The sequence below is a fragment of the Manis javanica genome, chromosome 10 (assembly GCF_040802235.1).
Source record: "Manis javanica isolate MJ-LG chromosome 10, MJ_LKY, whole genome shotgun sequence".
In the NCBI taxonomy this organism is placed as follows: domain Eukaryota; kingdom Metazoa; phylum Chordata; class Mammalia; order Pholidota; family Manidae; genus Manis; species Manis javanica.
In genome coordinates, this window is record NC_133165.1 from 114,052,103 (window position 1) to 114,078,086 (window position 25,984).

The following is a 25,984-nucleotide window of genomic DNA, read 5'->3' on the forward strand; positions in this document are numbered from 1 at the left end:
AGGACGGGGCAAGGGGGCCTGTACCCTGAGGCTGCTGCCCTTTCCCACGGGGGCCGAAGGCCCTGAGGCCACGCCTGACCGGGAGACCCTGAAGGCACCCAGGCAGACACTGCTGGCCAACAGCACAGCAGTCAGGCTGAGAAAGTGCAAAAATGTGCTACAAAAGGAAAATATGTTCTTTTCCATCTGATGAAACAAAATCATTCATTTTTATTTCACTAGGGAATCTGTATCAAGTGGTAGGTTTAGAACTTTTTTTTAAAAGTAAGACTTTAATGTGTTGCAGACCCAAAACCAAATTCCCTTGTGGCTAAGTCTCATTTGAGGCTATTAGGGGTCCCCCTTTAGCCCATGGGGCCAGTGATATACGGGTGACCAAATTTACCTTCAAGTACCATCTGGCCTCAAGTGTTTATTCAGCCTATGTTACGACTCAGCTGTATGCCACGGAAAAGTTCGGGTCACACTGACAGGAAGTGGACTGAACCTTAGCTGTGGTGCCCACCACAAGCCCTTAGCCTTTCTGAGCTTAGCATTTGATATAGAAAGAGGGGCTTCCTTACTCAGGCTGTGCTCAGGGGACTAGAGGCAGCCGTGGTTCAGCTCTCTCCGGCCGGGAACCCACACTGCCCTGGGTCTGTGTGGCTTCCCCGGCTGTCAGTCCACCCACCAAGCCACAGGGAGGATGGAAAAGCAAATGTGAAAAGACTTAGGAATCTATAAAACACTCAAGGTACATTTGAGCCACGTCTCTAATGTGCAGAAATGCATCGGCATGTCTGCTGTCGTCCCCGATGGCTGTCCTTAGATATCTCCATTCCTTCCTCTCCTCGTTGCCTCAAATGCCCTCTCTCCTTACAATCCATCTGCCGTTCTCTTGGCCAGAGAATCTCACTCTCTCAAGCAGTCAGCTCCTGATGGATGTTAAGTGGTGCCACTTTGAGTTAGAAAGGGGTGAAGCCATCCTGCAAATAGATTTATTTGGCCTGCATAGTACTTTTGAAAAAGCTGAACTGTGAGCTGACATTTAGAAATCAGGAGGTTTTATAGCTTCTCATAAAAAAACAAGAAGCTCTAGCAAAGGGGGCCCATCTCCAGGTCAGCAGCAGGCAGCCAGGGCCGAGGAGAAGCTGCCCTGCAGAGGGGGCCGTGTCTCTGCTCGCCGCAGCCCCTGCCCGGCCCCTTCTCCGTCTCTTCTCCTCCTGGTCCTTGAGCACATCTGAGTTTGCAGCCCTTACTAGGTGACACTGGGGCCAGGGCCGCCTCAAGCGGGAGCTCTGGTGTTGAAAGGTGTCTCAATGGTTTTCTAGATGACCTGTGTTCACACCAATTCTTTAGATAATCATTAAAGAAACATGAGTGTTAAATCCTCATACAGAACTCAGACATGTGCAAAATGTCTGCTGCTCAGGATGAAGGCTGAGTTCTTAGTATTCCAGAACTTTCACAGGCTGACTGGGCCACACTTGGCTTTCCCCATGGCCCCCCATGAGTCCTTTATGCTTGGACACCGAAGCCCACCTTGCCTCTCCACACTGAGGGGTTTCTTCACTCCAGGGACTCAGTGAACGTAGTCCTGGACTTTCAGGTGGGTCTGTAGGTCTGCATATTTCAGACATGAAGACAGTCCTGCTCTGACTGTGGTGTTTGGGCTCTGCGTGCCCAGCATTGCCATGAGACGCTCTGGATTTGTGTGTCATTAAACTGCAAGGCCTGCCCTCTCCTTGCTGCTGCTGCAGGGGGAACTCACATATGGACCCATCGGGGGGACCGCCACCTGGCCAGGAGCACGGCCACAGCACTGTGTCCTGAGGACTCTGGCACTGGCCGTCAGCCCACATGTGCCAGAGCTTGGCATGCTCTACAGTGTCATATAGATACCAGCTGTAAAATGTCACTGTGCCCGGGACCCCCTTCTACCCTCTCCCCTGGCTCCTGGCTGTGTTCACAGGAGTCTTTGTGCTACAGCCAGGCCCTTGCCAGCCTTTTGAGGGTCACACATCTCCATGGGACTGGTGCTCATGGGATGTGCCCAACTGCTCTCACCTGAGGGCTTCTGTCTTCTGCCCTCTGTGCTGGGAACCCCTTGCCCTCAGTCAAGACCCAGCGTTCACTAACACTGGGCACTTGTGCCTAAGAACACATGCTGGAGTGCAATAATGGTAGCTCTTTATGGATCAAAAAAGGATACACATTTGCTCAAATGAACAGTTTGATCCTGACTGACTCATCTGACTTCTGACATCCCAAGGAAAGTAGGGAGAGGTGGAAGGGGACCCAGAGGAGGGGGAGGCCTGACAGCTATTTTTCATGAATTGAAATGAGTACCAGAACTTCAGTTTGCACAATAAAAGCATGTTTTGGTCTGTCATACCGTTGACAAAGCCAGATCAGAGGAGGCAACCACTTCCTGGATGCTTTTCACAATCTCTAGATTTAGGGTGGCAAAATTGACTGGCATACTGTCTTCTTTTTCTTTTGGCTGAGGTCTTGTTGGTTGGCTGTTCTCCACCCCTCTCAAGAAGTCAAGGTAATTGACACAGTTATCACGCCAGCTGATTCCCCAACTTGTCCCAAAAGAAAGAAAAGAATATATTAATAAAAAAGCACCCCAACACTTATTCATTTAGCAAACAGTTGCTGAGAAGAGAATCATGCGGACACCATGAATAATGTTTAGAAATTGTTCTCTGGCCAGTAGGTGTGTGCACGCCAATGGGCTATGACAGTAGACAGGCACTCACAGATGCTCAAGCTAAGGGGGCAAGGTAAGGGCTAAGTGAGCATACAGGGCCACTGCCAGCTGGCGGGGCCACACACTGCCCTGCCCTGAAGTTCTTCGACTTGAAAGCTGGCTAACGGGGCTCAGCGCTTTGGAGAGCAGCAGACAGAAAGAGGAGGCCTGCCTAAGGAACCCGATCCTGTGACGAGGGCAGAGGAAGGTGCTGCAGCAGAGACGTGATACCTGCAGAGCAGTATTACAGGAAGAGGCATCTGATGGTGGTCAGAGATGGTCTGGAGGCAGGACGGAAGCAGGGTGGTGCAGTGGGTGGAGGGTAGGGGCTGCAGTCATGGAGACCTTTGCAGATGTGGGCCTAGGCTGAGAAAGGCAGGGGAATTTGAAAAGGAAATCCATCCAAGACAGTGAAAAGGAAAAGAGGAACTGAGGAAAATATACATTAAATTCTTCTTCAAAAGGCACTCGAAAGATATTTCTATAAAACCTACACTGCTTAGTATTCTCTCAAATAAAAATTCCTTCTGAGTGTACATCTCAATAAGGATATCCATGTAGAAATAGAGGCTCCTTCCTGCCCTTGACTCCAGCCAAGAAGAAAATACCTTTAAATGCTAAAAGAATATATTGTGAGAGAAAATCCAAAAGTTTCGTAAGAACACTGAGCCTATTTACTAAAGATGTAAAATAATAAAGTTCAACTTCATTTAAAGTTCACATTTCTGTAATTTAAATTCCCTGGGGATTACTGGGCTTTAACACCTAAACTTTGTTTCAGCAGGAGGAACTATGTTGCAAAGAATGTGCGGAACACTGGCAAGCCAGAGAGAGAAGTTCCCAGTGACTCAGACATCTGCTTCTAAAGAGAAGCTGTACTTCTGAACCAAGAGCTGTACTTTTCCGACGGCAGCTGCAGGGCGCCCTTCCACAGACTGCACGTCGCTGGCTCATGTGACGGAGACATGGAGGGAAAGGATAATCAACTCTATTTCATCAGCAGGATGAATTGCCAAGTTGGTATTAAAATTTAGTAATAATATCAGATGCATATGCTAATCTCAGTATTATTTAGAAAAATCTATTTTGGATCTAGAAAAGAATAATCTACATATAATTACAAATAACAGAGATGTTTATTATCAAGAGGTCTTTGAGAAGAAACAAGCAACTGAGCAATGGATCTTTATTAAGGTTTCAATTTGTAAGAAAGTTGATCGCCCCCATTGAAAGGTGGGCTACAGAAATTTTATAGTCCTTTTGTTGTTGTTTATAAAAGTATCAAGCCTAACTATGCTTTAACAAGACTCTCTTTTAATCATTTTGTTAATTATTTATCTGATGGTGTTTTTCTGTGATTTATTCATTGAATGCATATGAATTCTTATTCAGCTGGACATAAAGTGAGGGGAGACTGTTTAAGAAACAAGTGGACATATAGGCATTTGAGGGTGCAACACTCCTTCACACACACACACACACACACACACACACACACAGTGGCACTGGATTTCTCTCAACTCAATACAATGGAGCAATTATCCTCAAAATTTTAGGAGAAAATTTTTTTCTCCCTAGCAGTCTATGCTCAGACAAGCTAGCAATCTGTGGGGAGAATTAAAATATTTTTCAGACAAAGAACTCAGAACATTAATTTCCCATCCACCCTTTCTTAGGAAATTACTTCAGGAAGTACTCCAGCAAAATAAGAATGTAAATTAAGAAATAAAAAGATGTGGGATAGAAGAAATGGGGGTTCCAACCCTGTTGGCAAATAGTGGGGGCAGCCCAGGATGCTCTTGGGAAAGCATACCTGGGACAGGAGAATGGGGGCCAGGCTGTAGGAGGGAGGGGGCCAGGGGAAAAACCTGAGAGAACAGGAAGTGGGACAGAATGCTTGGGAAAGATGAAGGCTGACAATGCTGAATTTACCTAAGCCCTGTATTCATAGAAAACATCAATGGTTAAAGAAATCACCCTATTCTTTATGTTCCTGAAAACAGCTTGTAGCAAAGAGCCACCTTTATCCATATGACTTCAAGAAGATGAATGGGCACCCTGAGACGGGGACCATGGGTTTAGACAGAGTAGGGTGAGGGTCTCAGAAAAAAAAAGCAAAGCAGGTTAATCACAGCCAGAACAATGTAACAATGCGCAAAGAAACTCCTACCAAAACTCCCTGTTAAGCATTAAGCAAAGTCAGAGTCACATTAATTCTCTAAGGTAAAAATATCAAACTAGGAATAGAGACATTCTTCAATGAGATTAGTTAAAACTAAAAAGCCAGGAGTAATTTGGCCTGGAATGTTTCAATATCCCCCAGATAAGAAAATACCTCAGCACAGCCCATGTCTTCATTGGGTCAATGAAATCATGCTATTGTAAGATTTACTTTAGCCTGCTAAAAGGCCCAGCTTATTTCCTTTAACTTTACCTAGATACTGCTTTTCTTCCTCCAGCCCTAATCAAATAATTTGCAACCTGGGCAATTAATTTAGCAAGTAAGCCTAGTCATAAACAACATAGTAAAAACAGAAAGGATTCCATCTTAAAGATAAGATTGCATTTTAAAACCTAAGAAGTTAAAAAGTAAGTTTCTTAATGTATTCTTTTACAAACAAACAATAACTCAGCCCACCCTGGGACAGGACAGGTATTCCTGATTATATGTTCCCAGACCAAGAAGCTGCTATCCTGGGAAGGAATCAAAGTTCTCATGTTAAGCTAACTTTGCAGAATAACCTGGAGGACTGATAAGAAACTTAGTGTCTCTTCAAATATAAACGTTTTGGGGCCATTTGACAGGTCTGCATCCCTAGCCCTTTGTCTCTCAACTGCCTATAAATCCCCTAGACAATGCACCACCCCAGGGCTCTCTTGTCCCCTCCTGGGGTGAGCCAGGAGCTCTGTCTTCTCACTTAATCTCTCAACAAAGCCTCTGTTTTGCTCTCCTACCTTGAGTGTTTGCTAAGTTCATTCTTTAACTCCACAAACAAGAACCCTGGCATCAACCCCAGGTTTGCTTACAATAAGGTAGACACAGAGGCTCAGCCCAGTGCCACTGAGAAGTGCTAATTTTCATTCATTACCTGGGCCCTGAACAATATTTCATGCTCATAATTATTAAATGCTATTTAACGGTTTTTGAGTTTTAGAATCAACGTGTGAACCAAGCAGAGAGGACCTGGTGATGGCTCCAAGACAGAGATAAATTTAACTACCTTTATCCCAAAGTAAAACTGCAGTTGACAGGAGATGGGTCATGGAAGGAGCGCAGAAGGAAAGCGATAGAGAGGAGAGGGACCCTGACACCCATAGAACCTGGATGCCTCACTGTCATTCTCACAAGAAAAAAGTCAAACAAACTGAAAACCAATGGCTTTTCTTGACCCCATGAGAAAATTGAGGTCACAGGGCAAAACATCATCCTGAAATCTGGAGAGACAGGTGAATACAAAGAATCATGGCCAAGACCTGCTTTCCTGGAGGAAAAACCTTTGGAGCTGTAAGCTGGTAGGGCACTTAAATGGTAGATGGTGGAGCACTGGTGCGGACTAGTGTGTCAGGACAAAAACCCCTTGGGCTCAGTCTTAACTGCTCCCACACCTTCACGGGCATTGCCCTAGGGGTCCCAGCAGATTGTCACAGTGAACATCTGCAAACAATTCCCTTTGGCTCTGGCTGGGGAAGGGGTAAGTAATTCTTGTGAAATATGTATGCCCAGAGACTTCTCCACAACAATTTTCCAAGGAAAAAGATTTTATCAGTCTTATCTCACCTGGGGGAAGGGCAATTAGCTAACCCCAGCCCCTATGGCCTTCCTATCTCATCTGAGGAAAAAAAGCTAAGAAGCATTTCTAAAGGTTGCAGCCCAGGGACTCAAGCCCACTAAAAGACTGAGATTTAATCATAAGAATGTAGTCTTTTCCCTTCCCAATACCTTCTCACCACATCAACCCAGCTCCAGTGTAATAACTGTGGATTATAACTTGAAAAGGGGCAAACTATGGACTTTTTTCCAGGAGGAGTTCTTAGAGAAGCCTAAAGAAAATAAGAGAGACAGAAATAAGTGCAGTGGAAGAAACTGAAGACTTTGGCACTGACAGCTACAGCCATGTTAAACACAGCCCAACTCCTAACCAAATTAGCATAAAACCACACACTAAAGGCCTATTTGCCTATTACCCAATATGTCATGTCTGGCTTTCAACAACAACAAAAAAACAGAAGGCGTGATAAAAGGCAAGAAAAATGTCTGAAGAGATGAAGGCAGCATGAGAACCAGTCTCAGACATGACAAATTTTGGAATTATCAGAACAGGAATTAAAAATAACTATGATTAGTATGTAAAGGACTCTAATGGGAAAAGTAGACCACACACAAGAACAAATGGATAATATAAGCAGAGAGATGGAAACTCTCAGAAGGACTCAAAAAGGCAGGAAACTACAAAACAGTCTACACTGAGGCATATGATATGCAAACTGAGGAAAACCAAAGAAAGAGAAAATCTTGAAAGAAGTTGGGGCCAGGAGGCTAATCTGTAGAGAAACAAAAATGAGAATTACATGGGTCTTCTCATAAAAATCATCAGAGCAGGAAGAGACTGGACTAGAATGTTCAGTGTTGAAAGAAAAAAAATCACCAACCTAGAATTCTATATCCAGTGAAATTATCCTTCCAAAGTGAAGGAGATATAAAAACTTTCTCAAACGAACACTGAGGGAATTTGTCACCAGTCACCTTGTTCTTCAAAAGATGCTAAAAGACATTCTTCAGAGGGAAGGAAAATGATACAGAACAGGAACTCAGATCTACATAAAGAAAGGAAGTACAAAGAGAATAAACAAAAGTAAGATAACATCTTTTTTTTTCTTATTCTTAGTTGATCTAACAGATAATTATTCAAAGTAATAAGAATGTATTGAGGAATTATAGCATATGGATAAGTGAGGTGAGTAACAGCAATGATATAAGAGATGGGAGAGAGGATTGGGTATAGTCTGTTACAAGACACCTGTACTACCTACAAAATGGCAATGTGCTACCTGAAAGTGGACATAGGCTACCTGTTATTGTGCACTGCAAATTCTAGAACAATCACTAAAACTTCTTTTAAAGGGAGGGGAGGGATGCTAATATCCTCACCTTACAAAGAGAGGACATAAAATTCATGCTCTTGGTCATGGAACATTTAGCCAGCACAGCTAAGAAATACAATAAGAAGAAACTGTGTGTAAAAGCAGTCAGAGGAGGAGCAATCAACTCTATATTATTTGTCTGTTAGGCAACCCTCATCTCTGAAAAATCTACCAGCCCAAAGGAAAAGTTTTAAAGTTGCTGACATTTGGGGTCCTTCAAGGAAACTATCTGCCAGATATTCTAACAAAGTAGCTCAGAGTCAACAAATTCTACCTGTATGTGCAGAACTTCTAATCTGCTTCATAGTATCTCACTCTTAATATAAGCATATTTTTGAGGACAATGTCTAACATGAAAGATAGTAAAAGCAACACTGAGGAAAGACTTCTCAGGTAAAGGAAACTTAAAAACAATCTATTGTTAATTTCTTCAGAGAAATTAGGTAATGCACCCATGTTTCTGAAATAATAACAGGATGCTCTAAAAAGGAACATTCTGAAAACAAAAACAAGCCTTTGTAATTAAAAATATGATAAGTATGAAAGCATAAACAAAAATCTCTAAAGAAGGATTGGGAGCTAAAATTAAGAAAATGTCCCAGAAGCTAAAGAAGAACAGATGGAAGATAGGCAGATTTAAAAATATAAGAAAACATTCTAGGTGGTTCAATATTCAACAGAAATAGAAGCTTCCAAGAGAAAAGAACAGGAGAGGAACCCCATTAATGAAATAATACAAGAAAACTTCAGAGAACTGAAAAATGCAAAACAGGCCATCCCAGAAGATGAAGCTGACAGATTAGCTGATGTCTCTCAACACAGTAGAAAGAGATTTCACAAGTGTGGGTAAATTGGGGGTTTAATTAGTACATCGTAAACTAAGCAAATAGAAAAAAGATAGCACCATTATTAATTCCAAGAAAAACAAAATGCCAAATTTTGTTATCCAAAACAAAATTTTGTAACTCCATAAACAAAAAAAGGACAGGAAAGGGGATCAGCCAATGACAATAAAATAAATCCTGAATGTTCATCTCCCCAGTATTGTGATGAGCAGTAAGTGGGGCCCACAGAGATAAGTCTGTGTGTGTTTCCACGGTGGGGTGGCTGAGGGACAGAGGCGTTGGCAGAATGTGACGTGCGAAAGAGTTGAATCCATGTATCTTCCTGGTAGGAAATAAACTATCAGGAAGCGGCTATGCAAACCTGCCACTTAGAAACATGGAATTAAGTACCAAAAGATACCCATTAAAAGTTCTGGAAGTTGTTACCTCTGGGGAGGGGGACATAAGGAGAGCGGCAGAGGAAGGGGCCGCTGTTTCTCATGAGCTTTGTAGGACTAGCTGACTCCTGCCAGAGCATTTTGGTGACTCGGGTAAAATATAAACTAATGTTTATGTTAAATGATAATTACGCTGCTGAGGAAAGGAAAATGTATGCATTTGTTAAGTGGCTTTCTCTTTTTTGCCTTGGGTTGACTAAAACCCATTTTAATGTAGCTGGTCAAAGGAGTATGTGGAGGTTATTTTATGTTGAAAGGTTGTTTGAGTGGACATGGGAGGAGAAAGGAGAGCAGCGTGCGCGCTCATTTCTCAGTGCTCTGAGGAACACAGTTAACCAAGTCCAAGAAAACCTGTCGAGAAGATCGGCCAGCTCCTTTTCCTTGAGAGAACAGCCACAGGCCTGCAGCGCTTGCTGCATCTTGCACAGGGATGTGGAGCCGTTTTTAGAGGTGTCTACTTGGGTGAGTGCTTTGCTGATGTCATGATAACGGTCCTCGAGCTTGTCCCTGCAAGAGAATACATTTTAGAGATGCACTAAATCGAGGAAAACAAATAACTTCTTTAAAGCAAGAGTTTTGTGATCATTCTAATGTGACGATTTGCTGGTTCATCTAAGAACTGATTTTGAACACGTTTTGCAGCCTTGGTGTAATATTTACATTAAAAAGGGATTCTGGGAAAAAATAATGCCTATACCATTATCATTTTATTATCATATTACACATAGCAACACTACATTTTTGAAAAATTACAACCTTGTCATTTTACTAGAACTGGGACTTTAAAAATGGAACCCAGAATTAGGAAATACAGTGGTATTACAGACATGTGAAATACACTTTCATTCTCTCAATGAAGGCTCGCTGAGTGCCTATCATGTGCTCTAGGTGTCTTCTCTAGGTGCCAGATGCATCTGGGCAATCAAACAGGCCCTCCTAGAAGGGTTTACATTCCAGCAAGGGCAGGGACGACGATAAACGGAAGACATGAGCACACTGCACAGTGGGTGAGCAGGTTAGTAGAGACCCCGTGAGAGTGGCTGCAGTGCCCACTGGGAGGCCTCACTGGGAAGGTGACACCTAAGCCGAGACTGGGAAGTGAAGGATTCAGCAGGGAGACCCACCCCCTGGCCCAGAGACAGGTAGAAGTGTAGGCAGTGAGGAAGGCAAAGAAGCCTGCTCCTGCGTTAGCTGGGGATTGGCCATGCCCAGGGACCCCTTGCTGATTATCAGGTACTGTGTTGTAAAGAAACACAGCCACCATTTGTGTGCATTGACTAGCAAAACAGGAATGTGTTGCTGTCTTCATGTACATTCTCTCGTTAATTCTTCTCAACCTGTGAGGGAGGTTGGTAACTGCCCGCCCCGTTTTGTAGACAAGGAATAAGCGGGAGCCTGGCCCTGTGCCGGCAGCAGGCCCTACCAGGCCTTACCCTCACGGGGACAGGCAAGGGTCCCCTGGAGATCCCACTCGCGGGCTGATTTTATGGCAGAACATGTTCAAGTCTCTAAGATTTCATTTTTTAGGAAAATTCTTCCCCGACAAAAAAAGTTATTGTTAAGGGACTAAAAAAGTGTGGGGATCTTTAAGAATGAACAATTGTGCACTTGATATGTGGTGGATTGATTATAAATTCCATAACCTTGGCTCACCCAGGTCTCTACAAAAGCTCTTCCTACCACACTGAGCAACATGTTTGTCTGACAGGCTCAGACTAGAGCTCAGCTATAGGTTCTTCCTCAGGGAAAGGAATATGCTAGAAATTCCGAATGTGAAATCTTTGCTGGTAATTGTCTACCACTTCAGATATGAATTTGTGGAGAGGACACGTCCTTGAGCATGCCTGGAAAAAACAATCCACAGGAACAGAAAAGCCAGAAATCGAGAAGAGAGGATGTCAAATGGTGGGAATATTCAGGGCCGGAGTGGGGTGGCATCGACTCTGGCCCCACAGGTCACCTGCTCCCTTCACTCGCTAGCCTCTAATTCAGAGCTGGCTGACAGGAGCATTTGAGCAACTGATACGAAAGAGTTGCACTAAGTGTTCCTGAGTGTGTACCAACAGCAACATCATTTTGGATTCCCTTACAGGTGTACGTTGAATTCAGCCCCTTGCTACAAAATGATTATTGTCATCACAGCTATTATATTCTATTTAATCCTTCAAAATGAAAGCAAATGAAGGTATAATAAAATCAAAACATATTTTTTGAAAATTGAGGCATTCAGTATTTCTGGGGCTGGTTTCTAGGCAGCAACGATTTCTCTTTCAGAGTAAATATGTACACAGGGTAAATGAGGGTTTAGAGCACAGATCCCGCCATACTCCAAACAGAAGCGGTGTTCGCTGACACTCAGGGACAAGCAGCTGCTGCTTTGGGTCCATGTCCAGATCCCGGTCTGGGCAAGTCTGCAGGGGGCCGTGTCGTGCCAGTGGGATGGCCCCGGAGCCCCTGCCGCACACCGTCTCTCCGGGCCGAGCTCGGCTGGCACGCTCCGGGGCTCTGCCCGCTTTTTTCGCAAGCCTCTCAGTGTGTGTGTTAGATGGGCCTGTCTCGTACGGCTAGCTCGCTACCGCGGCTCCGACTCTGCATCTTCAACTCAGACTCGGGCAAATGAATAAGGCATGGAAAATACATGTGAGTTTAAAAAAAAGATTTTTCTTTATTTTTAAAACGTATTTAGGGCCCTCCAAACAAAATAAGTTCTTTAGATTTAAGCGGCATATATAAAATTTTGGTCAGTTTAACGAACATGACTCCCAGCTATTTTATCAGAGTTTCAGTAGAAATGAGGCCCAAAATTCTGGAAGCACTGGATCTTAGGAATTATCTGGAAGACCCACTGATACCAAAATTTAAAAGCAGGCCATCCAGAAGGGCAAAGTTACTTGACAAGTTCACAATCTGCCGCCTGCGAGAAAGCAGAAGCTGGCCGAGCATTTTTATGGACTCAGCCTTGTCATGTTTGGCGAGAGAGTACGTGAGGTGAAGAAGACGTGCTGAGTGTGAATCAGTGAACTGCGCTCGGGGATCTGGCAGGGGCCGGCTGGCGGCACGTCCCCACTCGCACAATAAACAGGAACATGGGAAGAGAAAGAATGGGCTGTACAGGGCCGAGGATATGAGCTTTTGTTCCGAGTCTCATTACTCACAAGTGGCAGGAGGGAAGAGAAGGGAAGACACGAGTGGGTAATGACGCCAGCCAGGCCTGTCTGCTAAAGATAAATTCCACTTTTTCATTAGTTTTGTGGCATATTTGATTTATACCAGTTTTGTGAACATTTTTACTTTAAACTTCACAAACTCAATTCTCTGCCTTCAGGCTTTGTAACTCAGTGACTTAGACATAATTCAGGGGTGTGTTTGAACTGCTTTTCCCTTAAACCCCATTCAGCCATTGCAGCTGTCCTGGGCCCTTGGAGTACTCAGTTCCTTGGGGATTCTTGAGAGACAACTCATTCACTTGGTCAAGTCCTGTTTGAGGTGGTGGGGATAGAGGGCTGAGATGACAGACAGGAGACAGATCACAGCAACATGGGGCTTAGGCAGAGTGATGGAGCGATGAGCAGTCCCAGGCGTGGGGAGTCCCAGGCTAATGGGCGACCTCTGAGGACAGACTGATCAAGAAAATCTGTCCCGTTGCTTTATGGTCACACCAAGTCATTTTGTCCTATGTCATACATTTTTAAACTAGGACATTAGGAACTAGTTTTAAACTTTGAAAAGAATCATGTCCAGTCTTACCATCCAAATACAACATGTTCCCTTTTGCACAGCATCTTCTGGCCCTTGTGGACACGCACAGACCTTGACATGGCTCCCATCACAGTGTGCATACTGCTTAAAATGCCACTGCCAGCTAGCCTTTTACCACACACCTTCCCCACAGCCTTCATGGTGATACCTGTACCAGGTGTGTGCCATGTCACATCCTGTGGGGCTGCACTGCATAGCCGGTGCTGGCATGGCGATTGGCAGCTGCCTCTTCCCTTGCTACTGTTGAGGACACACTGCAAGTCGTACCTTCTGGCTGCTAAACTATTGGCCTCCCTCGCTTCTTTTTTGGGGGATCAAGTCTCCAAAGTAGAAGGACTGAGTTAAAGACTATGCATGTCCATTCATTCATTCAACAAATATTCACCGGGGGCCTATTAAGGGTCAGGCTCCATTCTGCACCAGTTAATACAGACATCTCCCTATGGAACTTGCATTCCAGGTGCTTAGGTTAGTAAACACCTAAAAGGGACAATTCTCAAGGGTGACCAAAAATATGAATGAACCGAGAGCGTGACTGGGTAAGGGGAAGTGGGCTCACAGCTCTTTAACTCCTTTAGAGCTCTGTGACTTAACGCCAATTTCCAGAATCCACAGCAGTGAACGAGCACTCCGATTTCATGATAACTTTGCCAGCATTGGGAGATACCACTTTAAAACAATGTCTGCTGCAAGGTCAATCGTACAGCAGAGGCCCAGCTCAGGTCCCGGAGTGCTTATCCACTCACCTGGCTGGCCCAGCATTCTCTGGGCCCTGCTGCAGCTCTCTGATCTCTGCTTGTACCTGTTGTGGCTTAGTGAAGTGGCCCATGAAGTTGAAATTATCCTCTGCAAAGGGCCGAGGAATATCCGCTGAATAGTTAATCCCCAATTTCTGTACAAATTCTTGGTAAGTTATGTGGCCTCTGCCCTCAGTGTCAAAGCTTCAAAGACAAACAAACAAAACTCTCATCAGTAGCTGCCCAGGTGTGTCTGTGAGGGGCTCAGAGCCTCCGTGAGGGGCTTGGTGAGGGGTTCGCTGCCCTCTGTGAGGGGCTCAGGAGTTGCTCTTCACTCAGTGTCCGCCTCCCCTCAGGGAGTCAGAAGTACAGAAGCTCAGGCCTCACCCCAGACCTGGTAGAATCTGTACTCAGCAAGAGCCCCCGTGATTCCCCGGCTCGTCCAAGTCTGAGGTCCAGGCCTCTAATCAGCAGAACCACTGCCCCCATAAGGTGGTCTTGGTCACCCCAAGAGACAGCAACCAAATTCATTAACCTGCCATTCTGTTAGCAACACAGTTGTGACCATAGAAAATAAAAATCAACCTTCCATTCATTTGACACGCTCTTACTGAACAGCCAACAGGTAAGAGGAACTTTGTGAACGTTTAGAAAAAAGTCCTTTAGAAAGCATATTCAACCTTAAAACTCCAATAAGTGAATGCCACTTGATTCGAATTCCCCATTTTCTCTCTGAAGAGATGCCAATTACATACAACCAAGGAGAGACGAGTAAGGAAAACAAGATAAGAATTATGCTATGTACCTTTTATGTCATTTTCTATTATTGAGATGTTTCAGAATTATAATTCATTAAAAAAGGCATAATGGAGGGTTTTTATCTCCCAACATTATTCACATAGAATAGAATTACTTCAATAAAAAGTTTTAAGGCAAATTGCCAATTTTCTTTAAAGAAAGAAAGGATTTATTTTTACGGAAAGGTCTTGGTCCTCATCTAACTGATAAAAATGGCATTTGCGGGAGAGATTTTCCCCAGATGAACTGAGCGTCACAAGGACCAGGACTATATCTGCAAACAGAGGTGCGGGCAGAACCCCCCAGCAGGCTGTCGGCTGGCGGTCGTCTGGCTGGACGTGGGTACACACAGCTTGCCTCTGTGAAGCAGGGTTGTCCTCTGCTCCTTAACCCAGATGCTGAAGGTCTGCAGAGCCCCATGCTTGAGGGACACACTGAGCCCCTTTTTAATGGCTTCAACTGGGCCACAATGAAGAGAATGTAGTTACACACCCAACTTTCTTGTCCTCACAGGGTGGGGTATTGGACGAGGGGGTAGGCAGTTTGGGCAAACGCTTCATGCATTTGTACCAAAGTCTGCCGAGCATCCTGGGAATTGGGAAGCCGGATGGTCTTCCCCCAGGTGAAGTGGGCCTCCCCGCGAGGTGTCTACTGGAACCGAGGCCTCTTCCTCTCCCCAGTCCTCTCCTTCTGCACCCCACACGTCTGTGGCTTCCTCCCGGTGTCTGACTTCCACCTACGACTCCATCTGTGATAAAAGGAACGGGGCACCTGGGGCAAGGCCGCACCCACTCTGGGGTTCAGTGTCCTCGTCTGCGAGCCACTGCAGCCATCCCTGGTCCTAACGTCCCAGGTGGGTGCCCTGACGGCTGCTACTGTTATTACATTAATGAAACCCTTAAGGCTTTTCCACGCATCCATTATTAGTACGACCTTTGTACTTGCAACCCAAAAAAGTACATTCTTCCTTTATTCAGTGAACTTTGTTGTTAGAACAAAACAAAGTGACATGCCCACAAAAGGATGTCCAGGGGCCTCTGCTTCTGGAGGCTTGTCTTGTGGCCGAAGCAGGACTGTGATGTTCAGGCAGCATGAAGGGCCGGGGCCCCTAGCAAATGTCTTTTCCTACAGTGGTGGTGATGCCTGAAGAAAGGGTAGGTTAGTCTTCCGTCAGCATACCTTTTGATGGGAAGGTTGCCATTTCTTGAGCTTCTAGGGTGACCCCAGGGCCATGCATCTCCCCTGAGCTACATAAGGCCTGTAATGAGCTCTGTGCCACCAGAGTGATGTGATGCAACTCTGACCAAGACACCCCTTCAGTAAAACTCCCTGAGGGTCCCCATCCCTACAAGAGGGTTCCTGAAAGAACGGCACACAGACTATCCACCTCACAACCACCCCTAGGTAGCAGTGTGCCTCTTTTAGAAACCTCTCTCCCCTCCTAAGTCAAAAGCACTTTACTTCCACCTTCCCCTGCATTCCCCCAGGGCCCAGTGAGGAACCTTGGGCAGATGCACGCAGGGGCTTAGGCCACAGCCTGGTACCCAGAGGCGCATGCTGGCGTTTGCTGCTGCCGCTTGCTGCTCAAAGGTCCAAGCACATCCTGCCTCTGCGTCTACGTCTGCAGTATGAGCCTTCTCTCCTGCTGGACGGCATGTTTCTTGAGGAGAAACCATGCCTGGTTCATCTTTACGAAACACACTCCCAATGCCCAGGAACATGCCTCTCAAAGCTTCATTATCAACACGTGTCTGTTGAGCTGATGAGTGTGAAGGACGCGTGTTCCTGAGGAAGGACCACCATCCAGGCATGTTAATGCTCAAGAGATTCCTGACAACAAACTCTACATTGTGACACTTGAACTGAATGAAAAGGCACTTCTTAATTACTTCATTAATAAAGATCATAAACATTCTATTCTCATCACAAAGGAACAGAAGATCAGATTGCACAATTGCAACTGAAATATGCTATGAATGCAAATAATAAGAGTTAATTCAGCTTACATAACCTTACCCTTCATTAGATAATTCTTTGTATAACATGAAAAAAACCCAACTTGCCTATAAAGGTTGAATTTTAAAATGGTTCAGAAACAGATGTGCCAGGAAAAATGTGCACATAAACAGAGGACCCACAAAAGCTTGGATCTGCATGTGGCAATGGCTACTCATTTATGACAGAGTCGGATCACTCCGCCCAGTCACTGTACACATGGCAATGCAGTAACACACATGCTTTGAATTGGTCCCCATTGCTTGTTTTGCTGAGGAAGTCTTAGTCATTTGGGATAAGTTCAAGTACTTGATTCTTACATCAGCAACAGCAGTACCTTCTAAACACTACTGACCCCAGAGTTGGAGGGTCTGCTGGAAGCCCCACTAATGGCCCAGGACAGGCAGCAGAGGTGGACATGACATCTTGTGCAGCACAGAACATATGGAAATCTTTCAGGTACCATTTCCAAGGGGGGGTCTGATGGCTCAACTAGCTGCCCTGCAGAACGTGAAGTGTCCCAGTGCCTGCTTGGCCATGCCCAGTGGCCTGGGGGAATCACAGTTTAGATGCCATGTGCTCCAATCCCCACCCGGGTTCACAATCCCTCCTCGATGCTCCCTGGTAGAAGACAGTCTAGCTTTGGACAAAGTCATGTCAGACATGGGAAACTCACCCCTTCAAAGACTGCCCATTCTGGCCAACTTTAATCGTGAGAAGTCCTTTACGCTCACCTGTCTGGCTGGCACTCTCTAGCTGAGGTCTCCTTCAGAATCAGCCCTTTAAAACTCAGTCCCTGCCGTCATAAACCAGGCAGCCTTCCCTGTCCTAAGCTGAAGACCCTGTCCGTTCAACCTTTCCAAGTCCGTTCCCATCTCGGGGCTCTCCTTGTCCAGGTTGCTCCACAGCACAAACCCCGTAAGTTCCCTCCAGGCACTGGCCTGGTAGAGCTGACAGAGATGCGCCAGCTTCTTGTTAGCCTAGAGCTCTAAGTCTCAGTCACAAGAGCTGATGCATGTGACACAGGCACTTTCCTCAGGGCCTTTTCCTTTTCTACCGGAATATTAACATACAACTTACCTCTACCAAGAGATGTGCAGCAAGTGGGCATTCTCTCCCAGACCTTCTATCAGGCACACCGATTAGCTGGGTCTACCCAGGCGGGACCCGTGCCGACAGTCCTGAAGCCGCGCCTCTCTGCTTCAGTCTTCATCCTGTGCACTGTCAGGACATGCTGTCTCCACAGTTGTTCGGCAGTTTATTTAGATCCCAGATAGTTGAATTTCACCTGATGAAATGGGGCTACAGAAGGGGCCCAGAACGCTGAGCCTCTCCCTGGGGGGAGCCTCGTGGGGCCCAGGGCAGCCGGCCTGGGGAACGCCCCGGTCCTGGCACTGGCCAGCCGGGAGCCTGGCAGGATCTTCTGGTTAGGAGTCTCGTTCCCCTTCTGTCCCGGGACTTCCACTCCTCCCGGCTCTGGGCCGCTCTGCTGACTGCTGTGCCCCTCCCCACCTCTGGCTCATGACTGCTCAGGCATCGCCTCTCCTGGGGTCCACCCCCCACCCCCCCACCGCGAACACCCACACGGCTCCCCCAGCACCGGCTGCCTGCACTTTCCCCTGCAGGCAGGCTGCTGTCACCGTGTTTCCCCGTTTGTCTTCCCACCGAGCTCTGAGCAACCTGGGTGGCAGGCACTGCGGGGGTGGCTGCATTCACCTCTGGGGCCCCTGAATCTAGCACAGGGCCTACAACTCAGACAGTTTCAATGATTCCCTGCTTGATGACTGTTCAGATGAATGAATGAATGAACACACTTCCATCTCATCATTTATTCTTGACAGCCTCTCTGAAACCAAAACAAATCAAACATATTGCTCCAGAAACTCATCCTTAACAGTCCTAAGCTGGCTTCCGTTAGCAGGTTTCCTTTCATGACGGTCTCCTGCAGGCTTGAATATTTTATTCCTTTGTTCCTTGGAAAGCCAGCCTGTGACACAGCTCACTTGGCATCCACGCGTTCCTCACTCTGTCCAGCCTCTGTGCAGTTACCTGGGGCCACCGACCAGCCCTGGGCAACGGGATGCAGGCAGAAGTGTGTGGCTTCCAGGCTGAAGCCCAGCAAAGCCCCTGTGGGATTGTGGGGCTCTGCTGTCCCCATTTGGTGAGAAGGACCCCTGTGGAGATGATGGCGCCACAGGCCGGAAGTTGGCCAGATCCCTGAGTCACCACTTTGAAGAGAATTGTTCAGAAAAGCCATTAGACATGCAGCAGACTTCAGGTGAATGAGAAATAAAGCATCATTGTGCTAAGCTACGGAGATTTGTGGGTTAATTCATTAATTTACTTCCACAGCATAAACTAGGCCCTGCAGACTAATCCGAGGCTCTGAAACAGTACACTTCACAGGTGCCTAATCAATGCTGAGTGAATAATGGATTTGATAATTTTTTTCTTGCCTATATTCAGCCGTGTTTTCTAAGTTTGTGTTTTCCAAAGAGCAGAACATTATTTTCCTACTCACTTCCACCTGCCTAATTTTGGGGGCTTTCCTACTGTTACAATCAGATGCTCTGAACTGGCAGAGGGTGTCCGTTGGCCCCAGCTGCTCCGACTCCCTGGGGTCCCCACTCACTTGCCCCCCCGTGGGAGGACACCCTCCTGCTGTTTGGGTGGCTGCGCCGGGGTGACTCAGGGCTGGCCCCTGCCTTCTGGCTGCTCAGGGCCTCCTGCTTTGGGAGGTGCCTCTGGATGTAGAGGGAGCAGGGCAGGCTGGGGGCCGGTAGCTGTCCTGTCAGCAAATGGTGCTGCGAGGAGCAGGCCAGGAGGGCCACTGAGGGTGAGGATTCCAGCAGGCAAGTCAGCATCAAAACAGTGGGAGGCAACCTTCTCATCCCCAAGAAATAAGTTCCCTGCTCTCCTGCAGACCAGTGGGGGCCAGTTTCCTGATCTCTGGGTAACCCCTGCTCCTCTCTTGTTCTTCCAGCCCATGGGGCCAGCAGCGTCCTGGCCACAATCCCCCTTCAGATTTCCGGCCCTTCTGACATCTTTGTGATCGGTCACTGTGGTAAACCTGCCTTGGCAGAAATGTTGGAGTGGTTTTTGTTTTCCCACCTGGACCCTAGTGGATAAGCTCCTAGGGTGTCCTTGGTCCCCAACACCCTCCCTCCCCTCTCGAGGCCCGGAGGTAATTCCATGGGTGGCAGACCCATGGTGAGTTCCCCCATCTGTTTCTCTTCCCTGGACACACATGCAGCCTACTTCGCCCAGTCTCTCCTGCAAACGGGTGCGGCAACGTGAAGGGAGTCCGGCCACGTGATGGCCCGGTCCAGACAGTCCTCTGCACCCTCTGCCTTCTCCGCTGGTAGACCCAAAACATCCAGGGGTTGGCGGGCCTCCTGGTCCCTGAGTGATGTGCAGGCAGAGCCAGCACACTAGACACCCACACTAGACCGCGAGGTCAGCACCAGGGCCAGCCCCTGAGCTGTCAGCCTTGCCTGTTTCCGCGGTTTGCCCACACTGACCAGCACACTGGACCTAACGCAGCAGAGCAGAGGGAGGCAGACCGAAGTTAGGTAACTTGACAGGGGCCACGCAGGGCAAGGGGTGGGGGCAAGAGTCACGACCACATGTTTGGCTGCAAAGCCTCTGCCCTTCACCGCTCATCAGCGTCAGGGCCTTTAAATGGCGGTGGAAGGTCATTAAGGAGGTGGGCCTTGACCATGTCTCACCAGATAAAACCATGAACTTTGAGTTGGGCCAAATCACAAATAATTCCAAGGATTCTGCCTGAACGTTAGTAACTTGCTACATTAAAAGACTTTGCTTAGCGATAGCCCTAGCAACCGAGTCCGTTCAGCCAAGATTAGTTTTCTGCCACCAACACCAATCAAAATTCTTTGTCAACAATGAATACGAGAACTCCCTTTTGTCTTTAAATCCCCTAACTTTGGTTCCCTGGGGAACACAATTCGGGTTGCTACCTGAATCTGTGCCCCTGGAATTGCAATTCTGAGACCCCAAATAAATGCTTTTGTTTTGTTTCTATTCTTCCCCCCTTCTTTGGTCATCACCACCCACGGCACACAAACAAAAGTGGGTGAGATTCTGGCCTCAAACAGCGCACAGCACAGGGCAGACATTTGTACATTTAATGATGTTAATAAATGTGTAAGAAACTTGAGCCAAAAGCAGCAGTGAGCATCCACCTCCCAGAAGAGTAGAAACTGCTCAGTCTCTGCTTCAGGATGAGGAATGTGTGAGCACTCATGCTGCACAAGGAGCCCTCGAGGGGGACACTTGACGCCAACACCTCTCCTTCCTGTGGCTGGCACACAGCTGCCGGCTAGTCCTGCCCCACCCTGATGGACAGCAGGCTCCCAGGGCCCACCCGACCCAATCCCTTCTCTGAACTGTTTCCTGATCCATATCCCTACAGCATGGCCTGAGCCCCATTGTCCCCACTGCTGGCTAGTGACACCCCAAAGTAAGGGCTGCAGCCCGGTGACCCCTGCTCTTCCTTTCTCCCTTGGGAGCCCCCGGCTGCTGCTTACAGAAGCCGCACTATCCATCCCCTGGCCAGGCAGTCCTCCGTCGCCACTGTAACCCCTCGGAACACGTCACGGGCCACGACAGCTTCCTGCTCACTCTGCCATGGTCCCCAGGACCTTTGCTTGTACCTCCCACCCTGCTGGCCTGTTCCTTCTTCTGGCACTTACCAAGGGCGACACTTCCTGTCCCCCAACAGGTCCCTGAGCACCGGGAGCACACAGTCATCGTCCAAAAGGCCTAGATAGTGGGGAGTCCATATATTTGCCAAGTGCACCCCAAACTCTGGATTACTCATGAGGACCTACTAAATCTTCTGAAAAAGAATGTGAATAAAAAGTCTAAATGGGCCCTATGTTGGAACTGATCTAAAAAAATAAGGATTTTATAAGAACTTCAAGTTGCTTTTCTAAATTAGACACAAAGCAGCCCACCTAATTCTAAACTCAGCCAACATTTCAGCCTTCCAGTTTGAACAGATGAAAAGCTAAAAAATTACATCAACTGCTTGGTGAGCTTGCGCCTGCGAGGACACACAGCGCTGGTAGACCCCCTGCGGGGAATGCTAGTGGCAGCTAACATATAATGAAGGACAAAGCAATTTACCAGTGGACCCAGAACTTGGAACTTGTTAGTGCACCTTGAAATTTAGGCATCTACACAGGGAGTACTTCAACTGGGGGCCTGATTCAAACACCAGTAAATCTAAAATACATTTTGAAAAATGTAACCAATATTAGATGCTGTTTTCAGTTTAAGACACCCCTGGGAAACCACTCGAAGTTGCCAAAAGTTTGGTTATTTTCCTCCAACAAATTACTTATCCCTAAAACAGTTGTGCAACATTGATTTCAATCTTCAGGCAAAGGGGAGAGGTCCTTTTGTCCTTTATCCACTGCGGATCTGTCTGTTGAACTAGTTGTATCACAGTTAAGCCCATGGAGAGTGGCTTCGTTCTCTAAAACAGTAAAAGCATGGGCTGGAACTCCTGGTTTCCTGGAAATGCCAGGCGCTCTGGTCTCATTCGGTGCCAAGTGCTCACCCTGGTTCTCCATGCTCCTGAAGACCAGCCTGCTGGCCCGGTTGCTTTCCCTGTGAGCAAGGACACAGGACGCGGGACCGAGGTGACCAAGAGCAACCCCACCCAGAGGTGCCCAAGGACTGGGGCTGAACGAGCTGCGGCAGACAGCCCAGCGCCGGAATGCGGAGCCCACCTTCGGGGAACACTTACCGCATCCAGAGCTTTTCAAATTCTCTCGGAGTGAGGGGAATATCGAAAGCATACGGCACATTCTTTATGTCCCACCATCGAAGGATGCCGTTGCCCTCATTATCAGTTTCTATAAAATTCTACAGGATTAGAAGACAGCACTTAGTAACATATAAAGTGTGTTTGTGGCAGCATAAAGGATTTTCAGTAGTCAACATCTGGGACAATCTAAGACATTTTTCTCCCCATCCACCTGCTGAACCACCTTTGTATCTAAGTTTCTGATACCGTCGTCATTCCTGTAAAGGAGGTGATGGAGCAAAACACGAACAAATATGTGCTGGAAGGGGCTTGTTTCTGGGTGATGAGCTCATTACCCAGGTAACGATAATGTGGTGGGAAGCCATGCCAAGAAGGGGGACAATGTTTCTTTAAGACTTTAAGAATGCAGAGAAATGCCAGGCTGCTTGAGTTTAAAGCAATGTAACAACACACCGGACCTAACGCAGTTAGGGACCCAGTGACATGGAGCAGCTTGTTGATCAAGGTCATGTAGGCCACTAGTTTACAATAGAGTATCCGGGTACCCTTACTGAGATAGGTTAAAACATAACGAGCATTCTGGCTGAACCTGTAGTACACTAACAGCTCCCACTGCAACATGCCTGGGGGCCGACGCTGCTTTACCCTGGTAGTGAACGTGTAAAAGGCCTGGCCCCGCTGCGCTCAGGGCTCAGCCTTGGATATGAATCCGCTGAGCCCCTGCCGGCGCCAATAAACTGCTTCTCACCAAACGTCTCGGAGTCCCAACTCCGTGTTCATAGTTCCCGCGGTTCCTGCAACAGTAGTCATCTCCGGTATGGGACCTGGATTCTTCTACCGACCAGTGAGGGTTCAAAGAGAGCCATTGGCAAAGGGGTAAACCAGAGCCTGGGCGATGCGGCTGCAGCACACACTGCCTGAGGTTATCATCTCAGCGACGCAGGGGACTCGGCTCTCAGCTGTAAGAAGGGGAACGGGGACAGATGAGAAGGTTCCAGTCTAATGTCCCTGAGGGCCTGCAGAAGGTGTCAGGATTGGTCAGGCATTTACGAGGACCACGGACGAGAAGAGCAGGTAACACACGGCTCAGCACTGTCTCACACTGTTTCCAAGTCGGCTCCTTTGAGCCTCCTCATAGCAACACTGTGAGGTAGACAGTGGGCACACCTACAAAGTCCTCTGCCAGCAATACGGTGAGAATGGTGAAAGATGGGAGCATTCCCATTCCACTCAGGAACGAGGTAAGAACATCTCCACTGCACTCCATCCAGCATTGTATGGGGGTGCCAGCCAGTGTGGCTTAGCAAGAAAAAGGAATAAAAGGCGTAAGAGTATGACAAGAAACACAACTGTCATCATTCATAGATGACATGATTGTGTATATAGGAACACAAAGAAGCCACACAGAAATTACTGTAACAACAGAATTAAGCAAGAAATCTGGATGTTACATCAGTAGGCAAGATCATTCACATTTTTATATACAAGACACAGAAAATGAGCTTTAAAAAATCATATTTACAACAGCATCAAAACTAGAAAGTCCTAGGAATAAATCTTAGAAATGGTTGCAAGATCTCTACCCAGAAAAGTCTAAAACTTTATTGAAGGATACTTAAAAAGATCAAAATAAATGGAGATACACTCTGTTCAAGAACTGGAAGATTCAAAATTGTAAAGATCACTTCTTTCCAAACATCCTAATAAATTTGTTGTTTCTTTGTGGATGTTGAAAAACTGACTAAAAACCTCTGGAAGAACATGGAGGAGGGACTTGCCTACCAACTAATTAAAACGAATTCCCAGGTTATGGTGCCTGCACAGAAGTGGGATTAGTGCGAGGACGCACTGCCCCTGGAACAGAACGAGGAGCCCAGAAGCACCCAGGGGCTTGACGCAGGACAGAGGCGAGGCTGCAGAGAGGACCAACTCCCCAGCAACAAGTACCAGGATAGCGGGGTCTCTGTGCAGAGGATGGAGCTGGGTCCCCGCGTCACGACACAGGTGAAACAGCCCAGGCACGGGTCAGACCTGCGTGGGAAAGGTGAGCTTGCCAGGCTCCTGGAAGAGAACGGAGAGAGTGCCTAGTGACTCCAGGGTGGGACAGGACTTCTCAAGCAAGACCTACGGGGAAATGTCAGGCAGTCTGACTACTAGAAAGAAGAACTTACATTTACTAAAAGATACATGAAAATGGTGAAAATGCAAGCTGGGAGAAGACACAGAAGATTAGTGGCCAAACCAGAGTACCAGTCCCTCCTGACAATGAGAAGAGAACAGACGGCCCTGTGTGGAACTTGAAGTCTCAAGCAGGCACCAAGGACTGATGAATAAATGGAAAGATATTTGGTCTCATTAGTAACAGACAAATGCTAATTAAAATGACAATGAAACACTGTTACACACCCACTGAAGAGGAAACCATTAAGAGGTCTGAGAGCCCTCAGTGCTATAAAGCAGAGTTGAGTAGCTGTGACTGAAGTCCAAAGGCCCACAAAAGCCAAAAATACTCAATGTCAGGCTCTTCACAGCAGGTGTGTGCTGGCCTCTGGCCTAAGATGTTGACAGCATTCTATTCCTTTGGCTGGATGGTGGTTATGGGTGGGATACAATTTGGGATAATAAAATAATAATAAAACCTTTAAGCTAATTTAAACTTACATATACATTATTATTATAATAATATACACATACATGCATATATGCCTGTTATATATATGCAGTATATATATACATGTAACATATATTATTATATTCCCCTGCAGAGTTACAACTTAAAAACAATTATGCTTAAAAAAGGCCACTCCTGTTGTAACACACACGATTCTGTAGGGTTCTTACTGGTGTTCAGACCACAAGTCTCTTGGGAACAGAGACTGTGTCTTTACTCTTTTTTGTCCTTGTGTCTTTAATATCTTGCAACAGTGCATAGTTCATAATAATGTCTGCTGAAGAAGCCAATGAACTCACTTTCTGAAAACACTTAAACGGAAATGAGCACTTAGGCTCCGATGTGTTGTAAGGCCTCCTCCCTGAGCAGCTCACCAGGGGACCCCAGGCGAAGATGGCCAGTGGAGGAAACACCTAGAGCGGTGGCCAGGGGCCAGGCGCGGCTTTATGACACTACGCCCTTTGGACACTAGCAGGCCCTGTTTGGTGAATCCCCAGGGAAATGTGGCAGAAGGGAGACAAACCACACCTTTGATCTCTCTTTTATGATCTGTAAATGCCGAGACCCAGAAGTAAAGAGTCTCCGGGCGCTCCGTTGTGAAAAAATGACATTGTCATACCTATTTTTAGAGAGTTATAAACATGCTTTTTAAAGAGTTATTTCTTCCAGTCTTGCCAAAATTGTAGGAAGCACCTTCCAAAGGCGAATACCCTCCCTGCGCAGTCGTGTAAATTGTGATTATGGTGTTAGGATCTGACAGTGACGGGTGCACCCACAGGACAGCAGAGCTGAGATTTAGGGGTTAATTTATGCCCTTACAATACACTCATCTTATTTATGTGTCATGGGCTTCCTGCAGGTTTAGAATTCTAGAGGAATTCCTTCAGCGCTTTACTCAAAATAAACCAAAAGACTGACAGATGTTCAATATAATAATAATAAAACCTGCAGGGTCCTTTAGTCCTATGGGATTCAAGAGAGGTGTGGGGGCCCGTGTGAGGCCACAGGCACACACGCTCCGTTCCCTTCTCCTCCGCACACACCAACAGGGCCCCTTCCCACAGCCCTG

General features: G+C 46.8%; 1 protein-coding gene across 1 annotated transcript in view; it reads right to left on the reverse strand.

The window, feature by feature from the left end:
- The window catches only part of EFCAB6 (EF-hand calcium binding domain 6), a 213,706-nt gene that overhangs the window by 38,626 nt on the left and 149,096 nt on the right, over positions 1-25,984 (reverse strand). Inside the window, 4 exon segments of the mRNA XM_073213995.1 lie at positions 2,375-2,567; positions 9,510-9,665; positions 13,664-13,858; positions 22,224-22,342. Coding sequence (XP_073070096.1) covers positions 2,375-2,567; positions 9,510-9,665; positions 13,664-13,858; positions 22,224-22,342 — 663 coding nt within the window.